Genomic DNA, 26,266 nt, shown 5'->3' with positions numbered 1-26,266 from the left:
TGTCTCCAAGGTTCCAAAAAATAGTCGAAAAACATAAAATAACAGAGCTGAGACCCGGTGTTTGTAATGGGAAAATGAATATGGCGGGTGTGTTACCTCGGTGACTCATCGCTAAAAGACCGATAAACAGAAAGGCGTTTAATTTGCCAAAAATCACCCATTTAGAGTTCGGAAATCGGTTGAAAAAATACATGGTCTTTTTTCTGCACCATCAAGGTATATATTGACGCTTACATAGGACTGCTGATAATGTTCCCCTTTAACACGGATCAATCGTCCTGTCCCCTTAGTATTAAAACAGCCCCAAAGCATGATGTTTCCACCCCCATGCTTCACAGTAGGTGTGGTGTTCTTGGGATGCAACTCAGTATTCTTCTTCCTCCAAACACGACCAGTTGAGTTTATACCAAAAAGTTGCTTAAGAGATATTCCTGGCTCTGAATTTGTTCATTGCTATTTTTATGTTTTTGTGCATTAGTTCTATTTTAAATTTGCCAGAATAATTTTGGGGAATTTTAATCAATAGTAAGTTAGAAGAAATATTTCACAAATATTCTCCGTCGAAAAAACAGAAGCTAAAGTGAAGAATTTAATTAAAATGTATCTGAGGAAATAACTCAAATTTGGAACACAGCAACATTGTTTTCACAGCTTTTTGCTTTTTAGAGTTAGAGTGTTTTAATGTAGAGTTTTAAATCTTTTTTAAAGCCACAAAAAGCAGGTTGGGTATTGAGAAACTTACATTTATGAATATAAAACTTAGCCGATAGTATAATGAGCTTGCAAAGGTAAAATTAATTTTCTTTTTTTTTTTTCTTCAATACAGTATAAAACCAAATATATATTATTTATTATATATTATTGTTTTAGTTGCTTAAGAGATATTCCTGGCTCTGAATTTGTTTATTGCTATTTTTATGTTTTTGTGCATTAGTTCTATTTTAAATTTGCCAGAATAATTTTTGGGAATTTTAATCGTAGTAAGTTAGAAGAAATATTTCACAAATATTCTTCGTCGAAAAAACAGAAGCTAAAATGAAGAATTAAATTAAAATGTATTTATTATTCTTTGCAATAAAAAAAATAATAATTTACTTGAACATTGATTTAAATTGTCAGGAAAAAAAAGGAGGGAATTTAAAAGGTAAAAAGGTATATGTGTTTAAAAATCCTAAAATCATTTTTAAGGTTGTATTTTTTCTCTAAAATTGTCTTTCTGAAAGTTATAAGAAAAAAAATAAATTAATTTGCCAATTTGCTCAATTTACCTTTAATAAATAAATCTATAACTATATTAAAAATGTGTATTTCTGTCCGTCATTCCGTCTTATTTTTTTTTTTCCTTTTTACGGAAGGTTTTTTGTAGAGAATAAATGATGAAAAAAACACTTAATTGAACGGTTTAAAAGAGGAGGAAACAGGAAAAAAAATGAAAATTAAATTTCGAAAAATAGTTTATTTTCAATTTCCACTCTTTAAAATTCAAAATCCAACCGAAAAAAAGAAGAGGAAAATTAGCTAATTCGAATCTTTTTGAAAAAATTAAAAAAAAAATAATTATGGAACATCATTAGTAATTTTTCCTGATTAAGATTAATTTTAGAGTTTTGATGACATGTTTTAAATAGGTTAAAATCCAATCTGCACTTTGTTAGAATATATAACAAATTGGACCAAGCTATATTTCTAACAAAGACAAATCATTTTTTTCTTCTAGATTTTCCAGAACAAAAATTTGAAAAGAAATTCAAAAGACTTTGAAATAAGATTTAAATTTGATTCTAAAGATTTTCTAGATTTGCCAGAATAATTTTTTAGAATTTTAATCATCTTTGTTGAAAAAACAGAAGCTAAATTGAAGAATTAAATTAAAATGTATTTATTATTCTTTTCAAAAAAAAATAAAAAATACTTGAACATTGATTTAAATTGTCAGGAAAGAAGAGGAAGGAATGTAAAAGGTAAAAAGGTATATGTGTTTAAAAATCCTAAAATCATTTTTAAGAATGCATTTTTTTCTCTAAAATTGTCTTTCTGAAAGTTATAAGAAGCAAAGTCAAAAAAAAAAAATGAATTTATTTAAACAAGTGAAGACCAAGTCTTTAAAATATTTTCTTGGATTTTCAAATTCTATTTGAGTTTTGTCTCTCTTAGAATTAAAAATGTCCAGCAAAGTGAGACCAGCTTGCTAGTAAATAAATACCATTTAAAAAATAGAGGCAGCTCACTGGTAAGTGCTGCTATTTGAGCTATTTTTAGAACAGGCCAGCGGGCGACTCATCTGGTCCTTACGAGTGACCTGAATGATATTTATATAGCGCTTTTCTCTAGTGACTCAAAGCACTTTACATAGTGAAACCCAATATCTAAGTTACATTTAAACCAGTGTGGGTGGCACTGGGAGCAGGTGGGTAAAGTGTCTTGCCCAAGGACACAACGGCAGTGACTAGGATGGCACAAGTGGGATTCGAACCTGCAACCCTCAAGTTGCTGGCACGGCCGCTCTACCGACCGATTTTGTACCGGTTCCAAAATACTGGTATCGGGTCAACTCTAATAGGAAGATATGATGGATAGAAATGTACAAATAGGTTCCTTTTTTTTGCAACGCTTGAAGCATAAAGGAGGTCTGTGCTCTACTTGGCATCGTTCCAATGTGTTGATTTGAGGCAATAAAAGAAACATCATCGCCATGCTCCTCTCTGCACTTCCTGCCTGCACGAGGAACCAGCTAGAAGGAAACTAACCCGTCTGAGTGCTGGCAGGCTGACATGTAAATTAAAATGCAATTAGAAACAGGCAAATAAGCTGTTCCCTGGAGATTGGGGGGGGGGGGGGGGGGGGTAAAAAGGCTCTCAGGATAAGGGCTGGTGTCACTCATCATTAGTGTAGACCAGGAGTAGGGAACCTAGGGCTCTAGAGCCAGATGTGGCTCTTTTGATGTCTGCATCTGGCTCTCAGATAAATCTTAGCTGACATTGCTTAACACGATAAGTCATGAATAATTCCACTTGTTAAAAATAACGTTCAATATATAAAACATTCTCATGCTTTTTTATGTTTAAGAAGTTGTGTTAATGGTAAGAAGTTATTTATTTATTATTGGTTAGTGTTGGGGGTTCTTCAGACCACCAAGCACCGACATGAGAGCCTGTTTCAGGGTTACAATATTGTTTTATTATTCAATTATACAAAAAAAGAAGGGAAAAACCGGAGGACAAAAAATGAAGACAGCAGAAACAAAAGGAAGAAAAAAAAACAAATTTAAAATGAAAAATAAATGAGAAAAACCAAAAAGAGGAAAAACAAGAAAAATTATACAAAAAACAAAAAACAAAAATTAAAGGGAAAAACCCAAGAAAAAAATAAGACAACAAAAAAAAGATCAAAAAACAAATGAAAAACTAAAAATTAATGAGATCAACAAAAATGAAGAAAAAGAACAAGAAAAATTATACAAAAAACACAAAACAAAAATATAAAGGGAAAAAAACTAAGCAAAAAAGTTAAGTCAACAAAAACAAAAGAAAAAAAGAATAAAACAAATCAAAAATTGGCTCCAGTTTCAACCCAGTCTCTCCTCCTGGACCCCCTCCCTTGTGGAAGGGGTCCGGTCCGATGACCATGGATGAAGTACTGGCTGTCCAGAGTCGAGACCCAGGATGGACCGCTCGCCTGTGTATCGGTTGGGGACATCTCTACGCTGCTGATCCGCCTCCGCTTGAGATGGTTTCCTGTGGACGGGACTCTCGCTGCTGTCTTGGAGCCACTATGGATTGAACTTTCACAGTATCATGTTAGACCCGCTCCACATCCATTGCTTTCGGTCCCCTAGAGGGGGGGGTTGCCCACATCTGAGGTCCTCTCCAAGGTTTCTCATAGTCAGCATTGTCACTGGCGTCCCACTGGATGTGAATTCTCCCTGCCCACTGGGTGTGAGTTTTCCTTGCCCTTTTGTGGGTTCTTCCGAGGATGTTGTAGTCGTAATGATTTGTGCAGTCCTTTGAGACATTTGTGATTTGGGGCTATATAAATAAACATTGATTGATTGATTGAAATGCAGTCACTGGTGACGTTTGACTCCGTTCCACCAATCAAACAGAGCCAGGCGGTCACATGATTAACTGTACACTTTTTAAAAAAAAATGTATAAACCTTTCTTTATAAATTTCAACATTTACAAACAGTTGAAAATAATGATCAAAGGAAGTACAAAAACATTACAAAACAGTAAAAAAAAAACTGTACAAAACAGCGCCAGCGGGTTGTAAATTCAAAGTAACTAAAATAGAATGCAAAAATTATATATATATATATAATAAACAAAGTGAAAAGCCATATGCTCACTCAATCTCAGTAAATAACTTAAAATTTGGAACACAGCATCATCGTTTTCACAGCTTTTTGCTTGTTAGAGGTAGACTGTTTTAATGTAGAGTTCTAAATCTTTTTTAAAGGCACAAAAAACAGGTCGGGTATTGAGAAACTTACATTTCAATCAATCAATCAATCAATGTTTACTTATATAGCCCTAAATCACTAGTGTCTCAAAGGGCTGCACAAACCACTACCACATCCTCGGTAGGCCCACATAAGGGCAAGGAAAACTCACACCCAGTGGGACGTCGGTGACAATGATGACTATGAGAACCTTGGAGAGGAGGAAAGCAATGGATGTCGAGCGGGTCCAACATGATACTGTGAAAGTTCAATCCATAATGGATCCAACACAGTCGCGAGAGTCCAGTCCAAAGCGGATCCAACACAGCAGCGAGAGTCCCGTTCACAGCGGAGCCAGCAGGAAACCATCCCGAGTGGAGGCGGATCAGCAGCACAGAGATGTCCCCAGCCGATACACAGGCAAGCAGTACATGGCCACCGGATCGGACCGGACCCCCTCCCCAAGGGAGAGTGGGACATAGAAGAAAAAGAAAAGAAACGGCAGATCAACTGGTCTAAAAAGGGAGTCTATTTAAAGGCTAGAGTATACAAATGAGTTTTAAGGTGAGACTTAAATGCTTCCACTGCATCCTTACCCCTTCCCACCCAACTCCCCCCTCCAGGTCTGCACCCCCGACCCCCTCCACAAGGGAGAGTGGGACATAGGAGAAAAAGAAAAGAAACGGCAGATCAACTGGTCTAAAAAAGGAGTCTATTTAAAGGCTAGAGTATACAAATGAGTTTTAAGGTGAGACTTAAATGCTTCCACTGCACTGCATCCTTACCCGCGACGCCCCCCCCCCCTTACCCCTTCCCACCCAACTCCCCCCTCCAGGTCTGCCCCCCCGACCCCCTCCCCAAGGGAGAGTGGGACATAGGAGAAAAAGAAAAGAAACGGCAGATCAACTGGTCTAAAAAGGGAGTCTATTTAAAGGCTAGAGTATACAAATGAGTTTTAAGGTGAGACTTAAATGCTTCCACTGCATCCTTACCCCCTCCCACCCAACTCCCCCATCCAAGTCTGCACCCCCGACCCCCTCCCCAAGGGAGAGTGGGACATAGGAGAAAAAGAATAAGAAACGGCAGATCAACTGGTCTAAAAAGGGAGTCTATTTAAAGGCTAGAGTATACAAATGAGTTTTAAGGTGAGACTTAAATGCTTCCACTGCATCCTTACCCCCTCCCACCCAACTCCCCCCTCCAAGTCTGCACCCCCGACCCCCTCCCCAAGGGAGAGTGGGACATAGGAGAAAAAGAATAAGAAACGGCAGATCAACTGGTCTAAAAAGGGAGTCTATTTAAAGGCTAGAGTATACAAATGAGTTTTAAGGTGAGACTTAAATGCTTCCACTGCATCCTTACCCCTTCCCACCCAACTCCCCCCTCCAAGTCTGCCCCCCCGACCCCCTCCCCAAGGGAGAGTGGGACATAGGAGAAAAAGAAAAGAAACGGCAGATCAACTAGTCTAAAAAGGGAGTCTATTTAAAGGCTAGAGTATACAAATGAGTTTTAAGGTGAGACTTAAATGCTTCCACTGCATCCTTACCCCCTCCCACCCAACTCCCCCCTCCAAGTCTGCACCCCCGACCCCCTCCCCAAGGGAGAGTGGGACATAGGAGAAAAAGAATAAGAAACGGCAGATCAACTGGTCTAAAAAGGGAGTCTATTTAAAGGCTAGAGTATACAAATGAGTTTTAAGGTGAGACTTGAATGCTTCCACTGCATCCTTACCCCCTCCCACCCAACTCCCCCCTCCAAGTCTGCACCCCCGACCCCCTCCCCAAGGGAGAGTGGGACATAGGAGAAAAAGAATAAGAAACGGCAGATCAACTGGTCTAAAAAGGGAGTCTATTTAAAGGCTAGAGTATACAAATGAGTTTTAAGGTGAGACTTAAATGCTTCCACTGCATCCTTACCCCCTCCCACCCAACTCCCCCCTCCAAGTCTGCACCCCCGACCCCCTCCCCAAGGGAGAGTGGGACATAGGAGAAAAAGAATAAGAAACGGCAGATCAACTGGTCTAAAAAGGGAGTCTATTTAAAGGCTAGAGTATACAAATGAGTTTTAAGGTGAGACTTAAATGCTTCCACTGCATCCTTACCCCTTCCCACCCAACTCCCCCCTCCAAGTCTGCCCCCCCGACCCCCTCCCCAAGGGAGAGTGGGACATAGGAGAAAAAGAAAAGAAACGGCAGATCAACTAGTCTAAAAAGGGAGTCTATTTAAAGGCTAGAGTATACAAATGAGTTTTAAGGTGAGACTTAAATGCTTCCACTGCATCCTTACCCCCTCCCACCCAACTCCCCCCTCCAAGTCTGCACCCCCGACCCCCTCCCCAAGGGAGAGTGGGACATAGGAGAAAAAGAATAAGAAACGGCAGATCAACTGGTCTAAAAAGGGAGTCTATTTAAAGGCTAGAGTATACAAATGAGTTTTAAGGTGAGACTTGAATGCTTCCACTGCATCCTTACCCCCTCCCACCCAACTCCCCCCTCCAAGTCTGCACCCCCGACCCCCTCCCCAAGGGAGAGTGGGACATAGGAGAAAAAGAATAAGAAACGGCAGATCAACTGGTCTAAAAGGGGAGTCTATTTAAAGGCTAGAGTATACAAATGAGTTTTAAGGTGAGACTTAAATGCTTCCACTGCATCCTTACCCCCTCCCACCCAACTCCCCCCTCCAAGTCTGCACCCCCGACCCCCTCCCCAAGGGAGAGTGGGACATAGGAGAAAAAGAATAAGAAACGGCAGATCAACTGGTCTAAAAAGGGAGTCTATTTAAAGGCTAGAGTATACAAATGAGTTTTAAGGTGAGACTTGAATGCTTCCACTGCATCCTTACCCGCGACGCCCCCCCCTTACCCCTTCCCACCCAACTCCCCCCTCCAGGTCTGCCCCCCCGACCCCCTCCCCAAGGGAGAGTGGGACATAGGAGAAAAAGAAAAGAAACGGCAGATCAACTGGTCTAAAAAGGGAGTCTATTTAAAGGCTAGAGTATACAAATGAGTTTTAAGGTGAGACTTAAATGCTTCCACTGCATCCTTACCCCCTCCCACCCAACTCCCCCCTCCAAGTCTGCACCCCCGACCCCCTCCCCAAGGGAGAGTGGGACATAGGAGAAAAAGAATAAGAAACGGCAGATCAACTGGTCTAAAAAGGGAGCCTATTTAAAGGCTAGAGTATACAAATGAGTTTTAAGGTGAGACTTGAATGCTTCCACTGCATCCTTACCCGCGACGCCCCCCCCCTTACCCCTTCCCACCCAACTCCCCCCTCCAGGTCTGCCCCCCCGACCCCCTCCCCAAGGGAGAGTGGGACATAGGAGAAAAAGAAAAGAAACGGCAGATCAACTGGTCTAAAAAGGGAGTCTATTTAAAGGCTAGAGTATACAAATGAGTTTTAAGGTGAGACTTAAATGCTTCCACTGCATCCTTACCCCTTCCCACCCAACTCCCCCCTCCAGGTCTGCCCCCCCGACCCCCCCCCTTACATCCACCCAGCGATCAATGGGTGTTCAGGCTGGAAGAAAAATCCCACACCACCACGGCCTTGTGGAGTTCAAGCCTACAAGTGGGTGCTGTGGGGGGTCCACCCACCCCCCCATGCCACTATCCAATGCAGACCTGTCGCTTGGTGCAACAATGTGACCATGACACTAGAGGGGGAATTTCCGCTGCCCCCCCCCCCCCAGTCAGCCTAAGGCAGTCAAAGTGCATTTAAAGAAGAAGAATGACTTCCTAGTTTGTTATGATGAGCAGACTTATGTCAGGCAGCAGTACAGAATGTCTTCTTCTTTCCAGCGTGCTAATTAGGCAGCCATGGTCCATGCTGAGCTCCACTTTATTGACCACCCGCTGCTGCCAGAAAGCCTCTGGAGCCCTCTTAACATTTTTCTACCCCCCCCCCCCCCCCCCTTTCTGTCCCAATCAAGTCTTTTCTTCCAAGCGGAGGAACGAATCGAATGCTTCCCTCCCTCCCTCGCCTTGAACTTATTTTACCTCAACCTCTCCTCCCACTCACTCCACACCCCTCCCTGACATGTCTGGGGCCCCTGGACGGGCACTCCTGGCATGCACCGTGGGTGGCAGGTGCCAAAGGAGGGGCGGTTGCAGCCATGGACTCCAGCTGTGAGAAAGTGTGTGACGGCGTGGGGAAGCCAGGATAAGAAAGAAAGAGAAAGGTCAGGAGGTTTCCTGCAGAGATCGTGACATAACCCCTGCCCTCATGCGCTGACACAATATTCTGCATCGGGGGTGTCCAGCTCATTCCAGCTCGGGGGCCACGTGGAGGGAAAACACATCGCCAAACGGGCCCGACTTGTAAAATCATGACATGATGACCTCCAGTTACAGAAGAAATAAGTGATGATTACATTTTAACAGAAGTGTAGATAGAACATGTTAAAAGAAAATAAGCCGATATTAACAGTAAATGAACAAGTAGATTAATAATTAATTTTCTACCACTTGTCCTTAATAATGTGTACACAATAACAGGTGTATAAATGACACAATATGTTACTGCATATGTCAGCAACTAAATTAGAAGCCTTTGTTTGTTTACTTACTACTAAAAGACAAGTTGTCTAGTATATTTACTATTTTATTTAAGGACTAAATTACAATAATAAACATATGTTTAATGTACCCTAAGATTTTCTTGTTAAAATAAAGCCAATAATGACCATTTTTGTGGTCCCCTTTATTTGGAAAAGTATCGAAACACAATTTGGTACCGGTACCAAACTATTGGTATCGAGACAACCCGAGTAGGAAGATAAAAGGTATGACGCATAAGAAAATGTTCATTTCTGACATACTGATGGACAGAAAATGGAGGAAAATCCATTGCCAAACAGGCCGGACTTGTAAAATCATGGCATGATAACCTACAAATAAAGACAACTTTAGATTGTTTTCTTATTTTGAAAATAAAACAAGCACATTGTGAAAATGTACAAATGATGTTGTTTTTATTACATGCACACGTTGCGGTTAATAATATTTCATCTTCATTTGTTGTTGTTCATACATAATGAATAAATGATGTGATAATGTTCATCATAATAGGTGAAAATGAGTTTTCAAATGCTCCCATTGATGTAAATGTTTATCTATTAGAAAAGGAAATTAATAAAAATATTTGTTTTTACCGTATTTCCTTAAACTGCCGCCGGGGCGCTAATTATTTCAAAACCTCTTCTCACTCCAGGGCTTACCAAAGGCATGCGGTAAATTTAGGCCTGTGCTTATAAATTTGAGTGTGATGAAAGGATACCATTATGAAAAGCACATTTAATTAAAAAAATATATATTATTATGGTCTTACCTTTACTTATAAATGAAGTCCATGCGCCGCTCCTTCTGATCAAAAGCATCGATAACTTGTTTATAGAAGTCTTCCTTATATTTCTTCAGTTTTAAAAGTCTCTCTGTCTCGATGGAGATCTTCCGTTATCACCTCCTGCTGCGATTGAAAGTCCAGTTTAGAAAACTGTTTTATTTTAGATATGTAATCCTTCATGTTAAAAGTGCAAACGAGTGGGAAAAAATAAACGATGGCTGCTTGTTGTCACTTCTTCTGCAGCCGAGTAGTCGCAAGAAGGATCACTAGCGCCCTCTACCACCAGGAGGCGGCAGTCATTTAATGACTCATATTTGACACACACAGCTATGGTATATTAATAAAACATAGCTGCTTACTGTTCTTTTTAGCATATTCAATAGCTTGGACCTTAAATCCTACTGAATAGCTCTTAATCTTCTTCCCTTTATGCCATTTCAAATGATTGAAATCAGCCTCCTCCATTTTGAAAATGATGACAGGTGAAGTGTCACTCGTGACGTGACGAGTTTGACCCGGCAGAGAGTATAGGCATATGCTAATTATTTGGCGAAACCAGTTTGACCCGGCGGAAATTCTAGACATACCCTAATAAAAATAATATTTTGCGAAACGAGTTTAGTAATTCTAGGCAGGTGCATACTATATACCCGGCGGCAATTCAAGAAAATACGGTAATATAGTTTACTCATTTTGCTCAAGTGAAGTACAAACATCACGTGGTTTATTCTGTACATATTTGGCATAATCGACAACAAAACTTGTGAATTTAGACTCATTTCATTCATCACACATGAAGTTAGGAGAGGATACATATTTCAGCATGTTTATGTGCGCCTGGAAAATGTGTCCCCATGCAACACGAAATGTTCGGATTATTAAACACATTAATTTGGTTATAAATGCCACAGGTTGTATTATCAACAACATCATTGACAATATGGCATGAAAGTAACTCCACATTTTGTATAAGATCACTAATAAGCGGTGTAAGTACAAGTCATGCTCGCTCTCATAGCAGCGGATACAAAGAATTGCTATTGCGACATCCAGTGGACACATTTAGAACAGCAACTTATTTAGAAAAAAAAAAAAAGCTAATTTTTGTACTTAAATTTTGCGGGCCGTACGTTTCTCACGCCTGTTCTACATAGGCTCATTTTTTTCTATTTTATGATGTTAGAAAAACAAAATATTGTTTTAGGCAGACAGTAAACAGTCTGACCTTGTGTGCTGGAGATAAGTCTTGCTTTTTGACCCTCAAGCTCGGAGCCGGATGACTTTTTTTCATGACTGACTTTTGCACTTAAACTCTCTTAACCGTTCAACTTCAGTGCAGCCAGCAAGATGAAGAGTTGCGGGTTTTGAACATTTGCAGTAGTGAAACAAGCATGTTGATGACGGTGCAAAAAATAAAAAAAGCAGTGTTTTTAGGCCGTTATAGGAAAGTATGGTAAATTTGTCTGTTTTTCCACAGCTGGAACAGTTCTGACTAGCCCTAAAACAGGGGTCTAAGACACGCGGCCCGCGGGCCAATTGCAGCCCGCGAAACATATGAAAGTTTCTTGTTAGTGCGGCCCGCAAGTTTTATATGAACGGCGCTTGACAGCGTTGTGTTATTTGGCTCCAAAATGGCTCTTTCAACGTTCTGGGTTGCCTACCCCTGCATTAGTGGAAAAGCGGCAAATGAGTGAAAGCAACAGAGACGTTGCCATGGAGACGAGGGTTGTTTTTCTGGCGACTACTCTTTCCACATTTTTCAACCCACTTCAACCGTTCCATCGTCAAATCATTTCTCTAAATCAGGACAAAAAACAAAGTTTGTTTTTTGAACTGGAAAAATTCCCAGTTTTCCCAAAATTCCGTAATTTCTCAATTCAACATGTTACTACTTCAACATTTCTCCACAGATTTGGAAAATTTAAACACCAACCATTTCAAGTAAATCAAACCATTCAAGTGTTTTACCATTTAAAAAAAAAAAAAATCCGCTTTTCTTGAAATTCCCAAATTTTGGGAAATTCCAGTTGAAATGAATGGGACTTTCAAACTTCCACAATTCCAACATTCTTCAACCCATTCCACCTTCAACACATTCCACCTTCAACACATTCCAGCGTTGTGTTATTTTGCTCCAAAATGGCTCTCTCAACGTTCTGGGTTGCCTACCCCTGCATTAGTGGAAAAGCGGCAAATGAGTGAAAGCAACAGAGACGTTGCCATGGAGACGAGGGTTGTTTTTCTGGCGCCTACTCTTTCCACATTTTTCAACCCACTTCAACCGTTCCATCGTGAAATCATTCCTCTAAATCAGGACAAAAAACAAAGTTTGTTTTTTGAACTGGAAAAATTCCCGGTTTTCCCAAAATTCCGTAATTTCTCAATTCAACATGTTACTACTTCAACATTTCTCCACAGATTTGGAACATTTCAACACCAACCATTTCAATTAAACCATTCAAGTGTTTTTCCATTAAAAAAAAAAATCCGCTTTTCTTGAAATTCCCAAATTTTGGGGAAATTCCAGTTGAAATGAATGGGACTTTCAAACTTCCACAATTCCAACATTCTTCAACCCATTCCACCTTCAACACATTCCAGCGTTGTGTTATTTTGCTCCAAAATGGCTCTTTCAACGTTCTGGGTTGCCTACCCCTGCATTAGTGGAAAAGCGACAAATGAGTGAAAGCAACAGAGACGTTGCCATGGAGACGAGGGTTGTTTTTCTGGCGACTACTCTTTCCACATTTTTCAACCCACTTCAACCATTCCATCGTCAAATCATTCCTCTAAATCAGGACAAAAAACAAAGTTTGTTTTTTGAACTGGAAAAATTCCCGGTTTTCCCAAAATTCCGTAATTTCTCAATTCAACATGTTACTACTTCAACATTTCTCCACAGATTTGGAAAATTTAAACACCAACCATTTCAAGTAATTCAAACCATTCAAGTGTTTTACCATTTAAAAAAAAAAAATCCGCTTTTCTTGAAATTCCCAAATTTTGGGGAAATTCCAGTTGAAATGAATGGGACTTTCAAACTTCCACAATTCCAACATTCTTCAACACATTCCAGCGTTGTGTTATTTTGCTCCAAAATGGCTCTTTCAATGTTCTGAGTTGCCTACCCCTGCATTAGTGGAAAAGCGGCAAATGAGTGAAAGCAACAGAGACGTTGCCATGGAGACGAGGGTTTTCTTACGTGCCTGGCTGCAGTCACACTGCGACACCTGTCCGTCAGTAATAACAGTCCCCGATAACCTGGACCAATTCAAACCATTATTTTTTTTTTATTGTTTAAAAGGGAACATTATCAGCAGACCTATGTAAGCGTCAATATATACCTTGATGGTGCAGAAAAAAGACCATCTATTTTTTTAACCGATTTCCGAACTCTAAATGGGTGAATTTTAGCAAATTAAACGCCTTTCTGTTTATCGCGCTGGAGGCGATGACGTCAGAATGTGACGTCACCGAGGTAACACACCCACCATTTTCATTTTCAACACATTACAAACACCGGGTCTCAGCTCTGTTATTTTACGTTTTTTTGACTATTTTTTGGAACCTTGGAGACATCATGCCTGGTGGGTGTGTTGTCGGAGGGTGTAACAACACTAACAGGGAGGGATTCAAGTTGCACCACTGGCAAGAAATCTGCCGCCAGTAGGAATTCACATTGTAGGAATTTTAAAGAATTTATTTGTAAATGATGGTGGAAAATAAGTATTTGGTCAACCATTCAAAGGAGGTTTTGGCTCCAAATCTCAGGATACATGGCCCCATTCATTCTTTCCTTAACACGGATCAATCGTCCTGTCCCCTTAGCAGAAAAACAGCCCCAAAGCATGATGTTTCCACCCCCATGCTTCACAGTAGGTATGGTGTTCTTGGGATGCAACTCAGTATTCTTCTTCCTCCAAACACCACCAGTTGAGTTTATACCAAAAAGTTATATTTTGGTTTCATCTGACCACATGACATTCTCCCAATCCTCTTCTGTATCATCCATGTATCCATTTTGGTATCAACTCAAGTCGTCGTTGAGTTTATACCAACTTTTTTCAGTGATTTATAAATCACTGAAAAAAGTTGATGAACCGCAGTGGTTCTCAACCTCTGAGAACCACTGATCTAGACCAGTGGTTCTTAACCTTTTTTCAGTGATGTACCCCCTGTGAACATGTTTTTAATTCAAGTACCCCCTAATCACAGCAAAGCATTTTTGCTTGAAAAAAAGAGATAAAGAAGTAAAATACAGCACTATGTCATCAGTTTCTGATTTATTAAATTGTATAACAGTGCAAAATATTGCTCATTTGTAGTGGTCTTTCTTCAACTATTTGGAAAAAAAGATATCAAAATAACAAAAAACTTGTTGAAAAATAAACAAGTAATTCAGTTATAAAAAAAGATTTCTACACATAGAAGTAATCATCAACTCAAAGTGTCCTCTTTGGGGATTGTAATAGAGATCCATCAACTTACTTCTAAACATTTCTTCACAAAAAAATAAATCTTTAACATCAATCTTTAACATCAATATTTATGGAACATGTCCACAAAAAATCTAGCTGTCAACACTGAATATTGTATTGTTGCATTTCTTTTCACAGTTCATATTTTGTTGAAGTATTATTCAATAAATATATTTATAAAGGATTTTTGAATTGTTGCTATTTTTGGAATATTTTTAAAAAATCTCACGTACCCCTTGGCATACCTTCGAGTACCCGCAGGGGCGCCGCTAGAATCTTTACAGGGCCCCCAACATTCTTGATGTTATTTTACATACAATTATGCATTTTAATGGTATTTTTGACTATCATTATCATATTTTTGAAAGATAAACAGCATCACCGCGTCACAATTTCATCATCATTAGGGGCCTCTCTGGGCCCCCCTCCATCACGGGCCCCTAGAATCGTCTCCTTTATTCCCCCCCCGTTTCGGCGCCAACCATTTGAGAACCACTGATCTTGACCTAATCAAAAAGAAGACATCATAAAGAAGTAAAATACAGCACTATGTCATCAGTTTCTGATTTATTAAATTGTATAACAGTGCAAAATATTGCTCATTTGTAGTGGTCTTTCTTCAACTATTTGGAAAAAAAGATATAAAAATAACTAAAAACTTGTTGAAAAAAAAAAATGATTCAATTATAAATAATCAATCAATCAATCAATCAATGTTTACTTATATAGCCCTAAATCACTAGTGTCTCAATAAAGATGTCTACACATAGAAGTAAAATAAATATATGTATAAAGGATTTTTGAATTGTTGCTATTATTAGAATATTTTTAAAGAATCTCATTGGCATACCTTCAAGTACCCCCAGGGGTGCCGCTAGGGATTTTGGGCCCCTTGAAAAGAATCTTAACAGGGCCCCCAACACAGCGGCAACATTTTTTGATGTTATTTTACATACAATTATGCATTTTAATGGTATTCTTGACTATCATTATCATATTTTTGAAAGATAAACAGCATCACCGCGTCACAATTTCATCATCATTAGGGGCCCCTTTGGGCCCCCCTCCATCATGGGCCCCTAGAATCCGTCTCCTTAACCCCCCCCCCCCCCCACCCCCTTTTGGCGCCAAACATTTGAGAACCGCTGATCTTGACCTAATCAAAAAGAAGACATCATAAAGAAGTAAAATACAGCACTATGTCATCAGTTTGTGATTTATTAAATTGTATAAGAGTGCAAAATATTGCTCATTTGTAGTGGTCTTTCTTCAACTATTTGGGAAAAAAGATATCAAAATAACTAAAAACTTGTTGAAAAATAAACAAATGATCAAATTATAAATAAAGATTTCTACACATAGAAGTAAAATAAATATATGTATAAAGGATTTTTGAATTGTTGCTATTATTAGAATATTTTTAAAGAATCTCATTGGCATACCTTCAAGTACCCCCAGGGGTGCCGCTAGGGATTTTGGGCCCCTTGAAAAGAATCTTTACAGGGCCCCCAACACAGCGGCAACATTTTTTGATGTTATTTTACATACAATTATGCATTTTAATGGTATTTTTGACTATCTTTATCATATTTTTGAAAGATAAACAGCATCACCGCGTCACAATTTCATCATCATTAGGGGCCTCTTTGGGCCCCCCTCCATCATGGGCCCCTAGAATCCGTCTCCTTAACCCCCCCCTTTTCGGCGCCAAACATTTGAGAACCGCTGATCTTGACCTAATCAAAAAGAAGACATCTTTTAAAAAAAGAGATAAAGAAGTAAAATACAGCACTATGTCATCAGTTTCTGATTTATTAAATTGTATAACAGTGCAAAATATTGCTCATTTGTAGTGGTCTTTCTTCAACTATTTGGAAAAAAAAGATATAAAAATAAGTAAAAACTTGTTGAAAAATAAACAAATGATTCAATTATAAATAAAGATGTCTACACATAGAAGTAAAATAAATATATGTATAAAGGATTGTTGAATTGTTGCTATTATTAGAATATTTTTAAAGAATCTCATTGGCATACCTTCAAGTACCCCCAGGGGTGCCGCTAGGGATTTTGGGGCCCCTTGAAAAGAATCTTTACAGGGCCCCCAACACAGCGGCAACATTTTTTGATGTTATTTTACATACAATAATGCATTTTAATGGTATTTTTGACTATCATTACCATATTTTTGAAAGATAAACAGCATCACCGCATCACAATTTCATCATCATTAGGGGCCCCTAGAATCCGTCTCCTTTACCCCCCCCCCACCTTTTCAGCGCCAACCATTTGAGAACCACTGATCTGTGGGGCTGCATAGCTCGGTTGCCAGCAACTTGAGAGTTGCAGGTTCGATCCCCGCTTCCACCATCCTAGTCACTGCCGTTGTGTCCTTGGGCAAGACACTTTACCCACCTGCTCCCAGTGCCACCCACACTGCTTTAAATGTAACTTAGATATTGGGTTTCACTATGTAAAGTGCTTTGAGTCACTTGAGAAAAGTGCTATATAAATTCACACAATTCACATCTTGACCTAATCAAAAAGAAGACATCATTTCGTAGAAAAACGGGGATAAAAGTGTTATAATAGTTTGAATATATAAACAGATGTTTTTATTTGTATTTTAATAGCACAGCTTAGATGTCAAATTGGAAAAAAAAACTTTTGAAATGCAGGAATGTGTTTTTTTTCTTCAGGATCCAAGCAGGTGCGCACCTGGTCAGGTGAGGTGAGGACCCCACGTGCGTTTTCACCAAAATGCAAATGACATAAATAAACAAGTACAAGTATAGCCGCCAATTAGTCGGAGGCGCGTTAACGCCCGCAAAATTGGAACCATCGTTGATGACATTAACGCCAACCTGTTTGGAAGGCGGCGTGGGGTTTACCTGCCTTTAGGGCGAGTGGCCAAACAGGTTGCGTGTTAATATCTCGCCGCCGTGCTGTTGCTAGGGAAGCAGGGCGTGTGCGCGCCGCGGCTGAAGGGCATCGCGTGGCGGGAGAGAGAGAGAGAGAGAGAGAGAGAGGGGAAAAGACGCACGTTTGGCGCCCAATTGCACCTTTTTTTGCAGCCCACCGAGTCCTGGCCTCACCTGGCGTGCATTTTGGGTGTAAAAGCGCAGAATGCTTGGACGCAGTCGGCGTTATTTGGCGCCTTTCTGCTCATGACCTTATATGGCAGCGCAGAGATAGCGCGTGCTGGCGCGCAATTGGCTGCTGCGGCTGCGCGTTCCTTTTAACCCTTGGCTTGCTGAATTATTTTCTAGGGGGGAGGAAGAATCTTGTTGTTTTTTTTTTTGGGGCGTGTGCGTGTGATGATCGACTTTTAAGTGTGGCGTTTTAAATGCGGGCAATTTGCATGAAGGGGTTAGAATTCATGTCGTCATGTAAGATGCAGTGAAACTTGGAAGCGTGTTCAATTAATGGCGGTTGAGCCCAGAGGACATGGCACTGGTGTGTGTGTGTGTGTGTGTGTGTGTGTGTGTGTGTGTGTGTGTGTGTGTGTGTGTGTGTGTGTGTGTGTGTGTGACCTATATTTGCTCAGTGCAGTGAACAGATCGAAATGAAAGGCCTACTGAAACGAGCTTTTCTTATCTAAACAGCTCCATTCTATGTGTCATACTTCATCATTTCGCCATATTTTTGCTGAAAGGATTTAGTAGAGAACATCCACGATAAAGTTGACAACTTTTGGTCGCTAATAAAAAAAAAAAAAGCCTTGCCTGTACCGGAAGTAGCAGACGATGTGCGCGTGACGTCACGGGTTGTGGAGCTCCTCACATCTGAACATTGTTTACAATCATGGCCACCAGCAGCCAGAGCGATTCGGACAGAGAAAGCGACGATTCGGGCGTTAATTTGAGCGAGGACGATTCGTGGATGAGGAAAGTGAGAGTGAAGGACTATACAGTGGGAGCGGAAGTAGCAGACGATGTGGGCGTGACGTCACGGGTTGTGGAGCTCCTCACATCTGAACATTGTTTACAATCATGGCCACCGGCAGCGAGAGCGATTCGGACCGAGAAAGCCACGATTCGGGCGTTGATTTGAGCGAGGACGATTCGTGGATGAGGAAAGTGAGAGTGAAGGACTATACAGTGGGAGCAATTCAGATGTTATTAGAAAAATTTACTGCGGTATAGCTCGGTTGGTAGAGTGGCCGTGCCAGCAACTTGAGGGTTGCAGGTTCGATTCCCGCTTCCGCCATCCTAGTCAATGCCATTGTGTCCTTGGGCAAGACACTTTACCCACCTGCTCCCAGTGCCACCCACACTGCTTTAAATGGAACTTAGATATTGGGTTTCACTATGTAAAGCGCTTTGAGTCACTAGAGAAAAGCGCTATATAAATATAATTCACTTCACTACTAAGATAATTCTGGAAAATCCCTTGTCTGCTTATTGTGTTACTAGTGTCCATCCATCCATCCATTTCCTACCGCTTATTCCCTTTTGGGATCGCGGGGGGCGCTGGCGCCTATCTCAGCTACAATCGGGTGGAAGGCAGTGTACACCCTGGACAAGTTGCCACCTCATCACAGGACCAACACAGATAGACAGACAACATTCACACACTAGGGACCATTTAGTGTTGCCAATCAACCTATCCCCAGGTGCATGTCTTTGGAGGTGGGAGGGGCCTATCCCCAGGTGCATGTCTTTGGAGGTGGGAGGGGCCTATCCCCAGGTGCATGTCTTTGGAGGTGGGAGGAAGCCGGAGTACCCGGAGGGAACCCACGCACTCACGGGGAGAACATGTAAACTCCACACAGAAAGATCCCGAGCCTGGGATTGAACCCAGGACTGCAGGAACTTCGTATTGTGAGGCAGACGCACTAACCCCTCTGCCACCGTGAAGCCCGTGTTACTAGTGTTTTAGTGGGCTTATATGGTCGTACAACCTGTGTCACACCTATTGATCATGTTTTGTTTTGTCATGTTATGTTTTTGATTTTGGACATTCGGTCACGTTTTGCACTTCCTGGTTTGGTTTTGTTTCCATGCCAACGTATTAGTTCCCACCTTGTCACGCCCCTGCCCTCGGTCCCGCACCTGTTCCTGATGATCACAGCCACTATTTAAGTAATATTCTTTCTGTTCATCATTCTGGGATCTTCTCACACGCACCCTAACCATGCTGTTCAAACCTTCACGTCCTCGTCCACAGTTCCATGCCATGTAAGTTTTTGTATTTATGCCATTGTGCTGGTTTTGTTTTGTTTGTATATAGTCATGCCATTGTGCTAGTTTTGTTGTGTTTGTATATAGTCATGCCATTGTGCTAGTTTTGTTTTGTTTGTATATAGTTATGCCATTGTCATAACTATATATGTGTTTGTCATTCAGCCCGGCCGCCTTCGCCTCGTCGAGAAACGTGGCTTCCATCGAAGACACTGGCGGTCACCACACCCGTGGCCACACCCCCCCCCCGACTTTCAGGTCCGACCATATAATCTCACTAAAACACTAGTAACACAATAAGCAGATAAGGGATTTTCCAGAATGATCGTAGTAAATGTGTCTAAAAACATCTGAATCGCTCCCACTGCCCTTGCCTTTTTTCCCCCCTAGTCCTTCACTCTAACTTTCCTCATCCACGAATCTTTCATCCTCGCTCAAATTAATGGAGAACATTTCGCTTTCTCGGTCCGAATCGCTCTCGCCGCTGGTGGCCATGATAGTAAACACTGTTCAGATGTGAGGAGCTCACCACAGCCCCCCGACTTTCAGGTACGACCATATAATCTCACTAAAACACTAGTAACACAATAAGCAGATAAGGGATTCTCCAGAATTATCCTAGTAAATGTGTCTAAAAACATCTGAATCGCTCCCACTGCCCTCGCCTTTTTTTTCTCCTAGTCCTTCACTCTAACTTTCCTCATCCACGAATCTTTCATCCTCGCTCAAATTAATGGGGAAAATTTTGTTTTGTCGGTCCGAATCGCTCTTGAAGTGAAGTGAAGTGAATTATATTTATATAGCGCTTTTTCTCAAGTGACTCAAAGCACTTTACATAGTGAAACCCAATATCTAAGTTACATTCAAACCAGTGTGGGTGGCACTGGGAGCAGGTGGGTAAAGTGTCTTGCCCAAGGACACAACGGCAGTGACTAGGTTGGCAGAAGCGGGAATCGAACCTGCAACCCTCAAGTTGCTGGCACGGCCACTCTACCACCCGAGCTAAACCGCTGGTGGCCATGATTGTAAACAATGTTCAGATGTGAGGAGCTCACCACACCCGTGGCCACACCCCTCCGACTTTCAGGTACGACCATATAATCTCACTAAAACACTAGTAACACAATAAGCAGATACGGGATTTTCCAGGATTATCCTAGTAAATGTGTCTAATAACATCTGAATCGCTCCCACTGCCCTCGCCTTTTTTTCCCCTAGTCCTTCACTCTAACTTTCCTCATCCACAAATCAATCAATCAATCAATGTTTACTTATATAGCCCTAAATCACTAGTGTCTCAAAGGGCTGCACAAACCACCACGACATCCTCGGTAGGCCCACATAAGGGCAAGGAAAACTCACACCCAGTGGGACGTCGGTGACAATAATGACTATGAGAACCTTAGAGAGGAGGAAAGCAATGGATGTCGAGCGGGTCTAACATGATACTGTGAAAGTTCAATCCACAATGGATCCAACACAGTCGCAAGAGTCCAGTCCAAAGCGGGTCCAACTCAGCAGAGCGAGTCCCGTTCACAGCGGAGCCACCAGGAAACCATCCCAAGCGGAGGCGGATCAGCAGCGCAGAGATGTCCCCAACCGATACACAGGCAAGCAGTACATGGCCACCGGATCGGACCGGACCCCCTCCACAAGGGAGAGTGGGACATAGAAGAAAAAGAAAAGAAACAGCAGATCAACTGGTCTAAAAAGGGAGTCTATTCAAAGGCTACAGTATACAAATGAGTTTTAAGGTGAGACTTAAATGCTTCTACTGAGGTGGCATCTCGAACTGTTACCGGGAGGGCATTCCAGAGTACTGGAGCCCGAACGGAAAACGCTCTATAGCCCGCAGACTTTTTTTGGGCTTTGGGAATCACTAATAAGCCGGAGTCCTTTGAACGCAGATTTCTTGCCGGGACATATGGTACAATACAATCGGCAAGATAGGATGGAGCTAGACCGTGTAGTATTTTATACGTAAGTAGTAAAACCTTAAAGTCACATCTTAAGTGCACAGGAAGCCAGTGCAGGTGAGCCAGTACAGGTATATATGTATGTATATATGTATATAAAGGTATATACAGTATAGGTATATATGTATGTATATATGTATATAAAGGTATATACAGTATAGGTATATATGTATGTATATATGTATATAAAGGTATATACAGTATAGGTATATATGTATGTATATATGTATATAAAGGTATATACAGTATAGGTATATATGTATGTATATATGTATATAAAGGTATATACAGTACAGGTATATATGTATGTATATATGTATATAAAGGTATATACAGTACAGGCGTAATGTGATCAAACTTTCTTGTTCTTGTCAAAAGTCTAGCAGCCGCATTTTGTACCAACTGTAATCTTTTAATGCTAGACATGGGGAGACCCGAAAATAATACGTTACAGTAGTCGAGGCGAGACGTAACAAACGCATGGATAATGATCTCAGCGTCTTTAGTGGACAGAATGGAGCGAATTTTAGCGATATTACGGAGATGAAAGAAGGCCGTTTTAGTAACGCTTTTAATGTGTGCCTCAAAGGAGAGAGTTGGGTCGAAGATAACACCCAGATTCTTTACCGTGTCGCCTTGTTTAATTGTTTGGTTGTCAAATGTTAGAGTTGTATTATTAAATAGAGTTCGGTGTCTAGCAGGACCGATAATCAGCATTTCCGTTTTTTTGGCGTTGAGTTGCAAAAAGTTAGCGGACATCCATTGTTTAATTTCATTAAGACACGCCTCCAGCTGACTACAATCCGGCGTGTTGGTCAGCTTTAGGGGCATGTAGAGTTGGGTGTCATGTTGGTCAGCTTTAGTGTCATGTAGAGTTGGGTGTCATGTTGGTCAGCTTTAGTGTCATGTAGAGTTGGGTGTCATGTTGGTCAGCTTTAGTGTCATGTAGAGTTGGGTGTCATGTTGGTCAGCTTTAGTCTCATGTAGAGTTGGGTGTCATGTTGGTCAGCTTTAGTGGCATGTAGAGTTGTGTGTCATGTTGGTCAGCTTTAGTGTCATGTAGAGTTGGGTGTCATGTTGGTCAGCTTTAGTGGCATGTAGAGTTGGGTGTCATGTTGGTCAGCTTTAGTGGCATGTAGAGTTGTGTGTCATGTTGGTCAGCTTTAGTGTCATGTAGAGTTGGGTGTCATGTTGGTCAGCTTTAGTGTCATGTAGAGTTGGGTGTCATGTTGGTCAGCTCTAGTGGCATGTAGAGTTGGGTGTCATGTTGGTCAGCTTTAGTGTCATGTAGAGTTGGGTGTCATGTTGGTCAGCTTTAGTGTCATGTAGAGTTGGGTGTCATGTTGGTCAGCTTTAGTGTCATGTAGAGTTGGGTGTCATGTTGGTCAGCTTTAGTGTCATGTAGAGTTGGGTGTCATGTTGGTCAGCTTTAGTGTCATGTAGAGTTGGGTGTCATGTTGGTCAGCTTTAGTGTCATGTAGAGTTGGGTGTCATGTTGGTCAGCTTTAGTGTCATGTAGAGTTGGGTGTCATGTTGGTCAGCTTTAGTGTCATGTAGAGTTGGGTGTCATGTTGGTCAGCTTTAGTGTCATGTAGAGTTGGGTGTCATGTTGGTCAGCTTTAGTGTCATGTAGAGTTGGGTGTCATTAGCATAACAGTGAAAGCTAACAGCGTATTTGCGTATGATGTCACCTAGCGGCAGCATGTAGATGCTGAAGAGTGCAGGGCCAAGGACCGAACCCTGGGGAACTCCACACGTTACCTTAACGTAGTCCGAGGTCACATTGTTATGGGAGACACACTGCATCCTATCAGTAAGATAAGAGTTAAACCAAGACAGGGCTAAGTCTGACATACCGATTCGTGTTTTGATACGTTCTAATAAAATATTATGATCGACGGTATCGAAAGCAGCGCTAAGATCGAGGAGCAGCAACATAGATGATCTTTCATCTTCGCTCAAATTAATGGGGAAAATTTCGCTTTCTCGGTCCGAATCGCTCTGGCCGCTGGTGGCCATGATTGTAAACAATGTTCAGATGTGAGGAGCTCCACAACCCGTGACGTCACGCGCACATCGTCTGCTACTTCCGGTACAGGCAAGGCTTTTTTTTTAGCGACCAAAAGTTGTGAACTTTATCATCGATGTTCTCTATTAAATCCTTTCAGCAAAAATATGTTGAAATGATGAAGTATGACACATAGAATGGAGCTGCTATCCCCGTTTAAATAAGAACATCTCATTTCAGTAGGCCTTTAATATTACAGTTTGTTGCTGTGAAATGCAAAATGATGGTCGTTTTTACAGTGATTTGTTGTAAAACAGTTTTTTACTGTAAAAATATATTGTTAAATTCTGTAAAATATATATATATATTTTTTTACAGTGTTCATGATCATCTATTTACAAATTAATAGGACTTGACTTTTTTTTTTACCTCCCCAATCTACTTATTGAAATTTTTTTAGGTGAATATATGTTGTATTAAGCCTCATTTTGTGTGAATTACAGTCAAAAACATTCAGGCCCAAAACGAAACTTCTGACTGAATTTCTACTTTTTTTTTTAAATAATTCTTGTTGCAAAAGCTAATGGCAGAATAATATTAATCCAAATCAAGTTTACGCCCACTGTGTTTACTTTCAAATGTGAATTCTGTTAGTTTGAATGAAAAAGTGCTATCTTCCTGTACAGTGGGGCTACCAGTTTTCATAAGTAATCAGTTCCAAAAAGTCTGACAAAGACAGAATCATGTGAAAACTGCTTCATAAGACATATTGGAAATGATATGAATCCGTTTCAGACCAAAAATGTGAACACAGAACATCATTTGTAGAGAATAGTCCTATTTTTACATGCAGAAAACAAAGTTAAATAAATATATATGACTAATTAAATGGACAAATGACCATTTAACATCACTCTAAAGCAGGGGTCAGCAACCTTTGTGAAAGCAAGAACTACTTCTTGGCTACTGATTCATGCCAAGGGCTACCAGTTGGATACACACTTCAATAAATGGCCAGAAATGAGTTTGTCACCCCTGGTTTAAAGTCACTTGAAAATCAAATAAAAAATGACAAAGCTTGGCAAACAACTTTTAGAGAGTGTGTTGCTGCAAAGATGCTTGGTTCGGGGGTGCAAGAAGTCCACATTTTTTACAGATAAAATGGTGCATTCGTGCCGTGACACTCAAGGTAGTGATTTATTTGAATTCCCACACGTCGAAGATGAAAGAGGGGATGGAGACCAACCAGGAGGAGGTCTCCACCTCCCTCCATGACGTCACGCATGCAAAGCCGGAGCTCTTCTTGCACGACTGGATCAGTTCACTACGGCTCGGCTGTGACGGTCTCTCACTCTCTATGCACACTGTGTGTGTGTGTGTGTGTGTGAGAGTGTGTGTGTGTGTGTGTGCAAAGGAGGGGAACACTGCACGGAGCTGCAGGGAATAACATTTTGGATTTGGATACCAGACTGGAAAGAAGCAAGCCCGGGCTCTGCCTTCTCCTCGCCGGGCACACATCGTCGTCTCCCCGTCACCTGACGTCGGACTGCGGCGAGAATGGAGCTCCCAGCCGCCGGGGAACACGTCTTTGCGGTGGAGGGCATCGAAAAGAAGCGCATTCGCAAGGTAAGCGCGGGCGCCTCTTTTTGCGGAGAAAAAAATGTGACATGGTGCGTTCAATGCCCTTTTTTTTTTTTTTTTTACATCGCAGGGGAAGATCGAGTACCTGGTCAAGTGGCGGGGATGGTCGCCGAAGTAAGTGCTGTTTTTATACGAATAATGCATGTATTCATACACGGGCTTTCTGTGGATCCACGAATGTCTCCGCTAATTTATGCGCGGGGAGGGTCGACACGGCCATGTAATCCCCTTTTAATTATTTCTGCTCTGCCAACGAATTTGCGAGACGGCGGCACTAAAATGGCCGACTGGATGTTGGCGCCTGAACACACCACACGCACTACTCGCCACGAGCCTTTATTATGTGCTAAATCGTCGTCCGATATTCTCACCTCCTGGAAATGAGGCTTATTTTGGACCCTTGCTTGCAGGTACAACACATGGGAGCCGGAGGAAAACATCCTTGACCCCCGCCTCTTGCTTGCATTTCAACACAGGTGAGACTTGCGGTGCAGGTGGTGCAGGACTTTGGACTATTACAGGCCTCGGCTCGACCGTGACCTTATATGGGCATGGGGGGAGGGGGGTAGTGTGGCCCCGCCCACCCGTGTGTCCTGGGAAAAGGGGCTAGTGAGAGTTCCTATGCAGGAGCAAGGACATGCAGGAATATGCAGGGGATTTGGGAGCTGGTTTTTTTATTATATCAAAATATAATATAATAATATATCAGTATTTATTACTGTTATATACAGTATTTAGTCAGCCAGCGATTGTGCAAGTTCTCCCACTTCAAATGATGACAGAGGTCTGTCATTTTCATCATAGGTACACTTCAACTGTGAGAGACAGAATGTGGGGAAAAAATCCAGGAATTCACATTAAAGAATTTGTAAATGATGGTGGAAAATAAGGATTTGGGCTCACTGATGGAAGGAGGTTTTGGCTCCAAATCTCACGATACATGGCCCCATTCATTCTTTCCTTAACACGGATCAATCGTCCTGTCCCTTAGCAGAAAAACAGCCCCAAAGCATGATGTTTCCACCCCCATGCTTCACAGTAGGTATGGTGTTCTTGGGATGCAACTCAGTATTCTTCTTCCTCCAAACACCACCAGTTGAGATTATACCATCCATCCATCCATCCATCCATCCATTTCCTACCGCTTATTCCCTTTTGGGGTCGCTGGCGACTATCTCAGCTACAATCGGGCGGAAGGC

General features: G+C 41.3%; 1 protein-coding gene across 3 annotated transcripts in view; it reads left to right on the top strand.

Moving 5' to 3' along the window:
* cbx4 (chromobox homolog 4 (Pc class homolog, Drosophila)) overlaps window positions 1–26,266 on the top strand; it is a 52,768-nt gene that overhangs the window by 95 nt on the left and 26,407 nt on the right. Inside the window, exons 1-3 of one of the 3 annotated variants that reach the window (XM_061885247.1) lie at window positions 24,685–25,052; window positions 25,138–25,181; window positions 25,478–25,543. The exons of 1 other annotated variant lie outside the window; for it this stretch is intronic. In XM_061885247.1, coding sequence (XP_061741231.1) covers window positions 24,984–25,052; window positions 25,138–25,181; window positions 25,478–25,543 — 179 coding nt within the window. In that variant the 5' untranslated portion in view covers window positions 24,685–24,983. Of the gene's footprint in view, window positions 1–24,684; window positions 25,053–25,137; window positions 25,182–25,477; window positions 25,544–26,266 lie in introns of those variants that run through there. One more of the 3 variants, XM_061885246.1, reaches the window with a different exon arrangement.

This window comes from Nerophis ophidion, linkage group LG23 (assembly GCF_033978795.1).
Source record: "Nerophis ophidion isolate RoL-2023_Sa linkage group LG23, RoL_Noph_v1.0, whole genome shotgun sequence".
NCBI classification, from domain to species: Eukaryota; Metazoa; Chordata; class Actinopteri; order Syngnathiformes; family Syngnathidae; genus Nerophis; species Nerophis ophidion.
The sequence above is the reverse complement of the archived record's forward strand: the minus strand, read 5'-3'. Positions and strand labels throughout refer to the sequence as shown.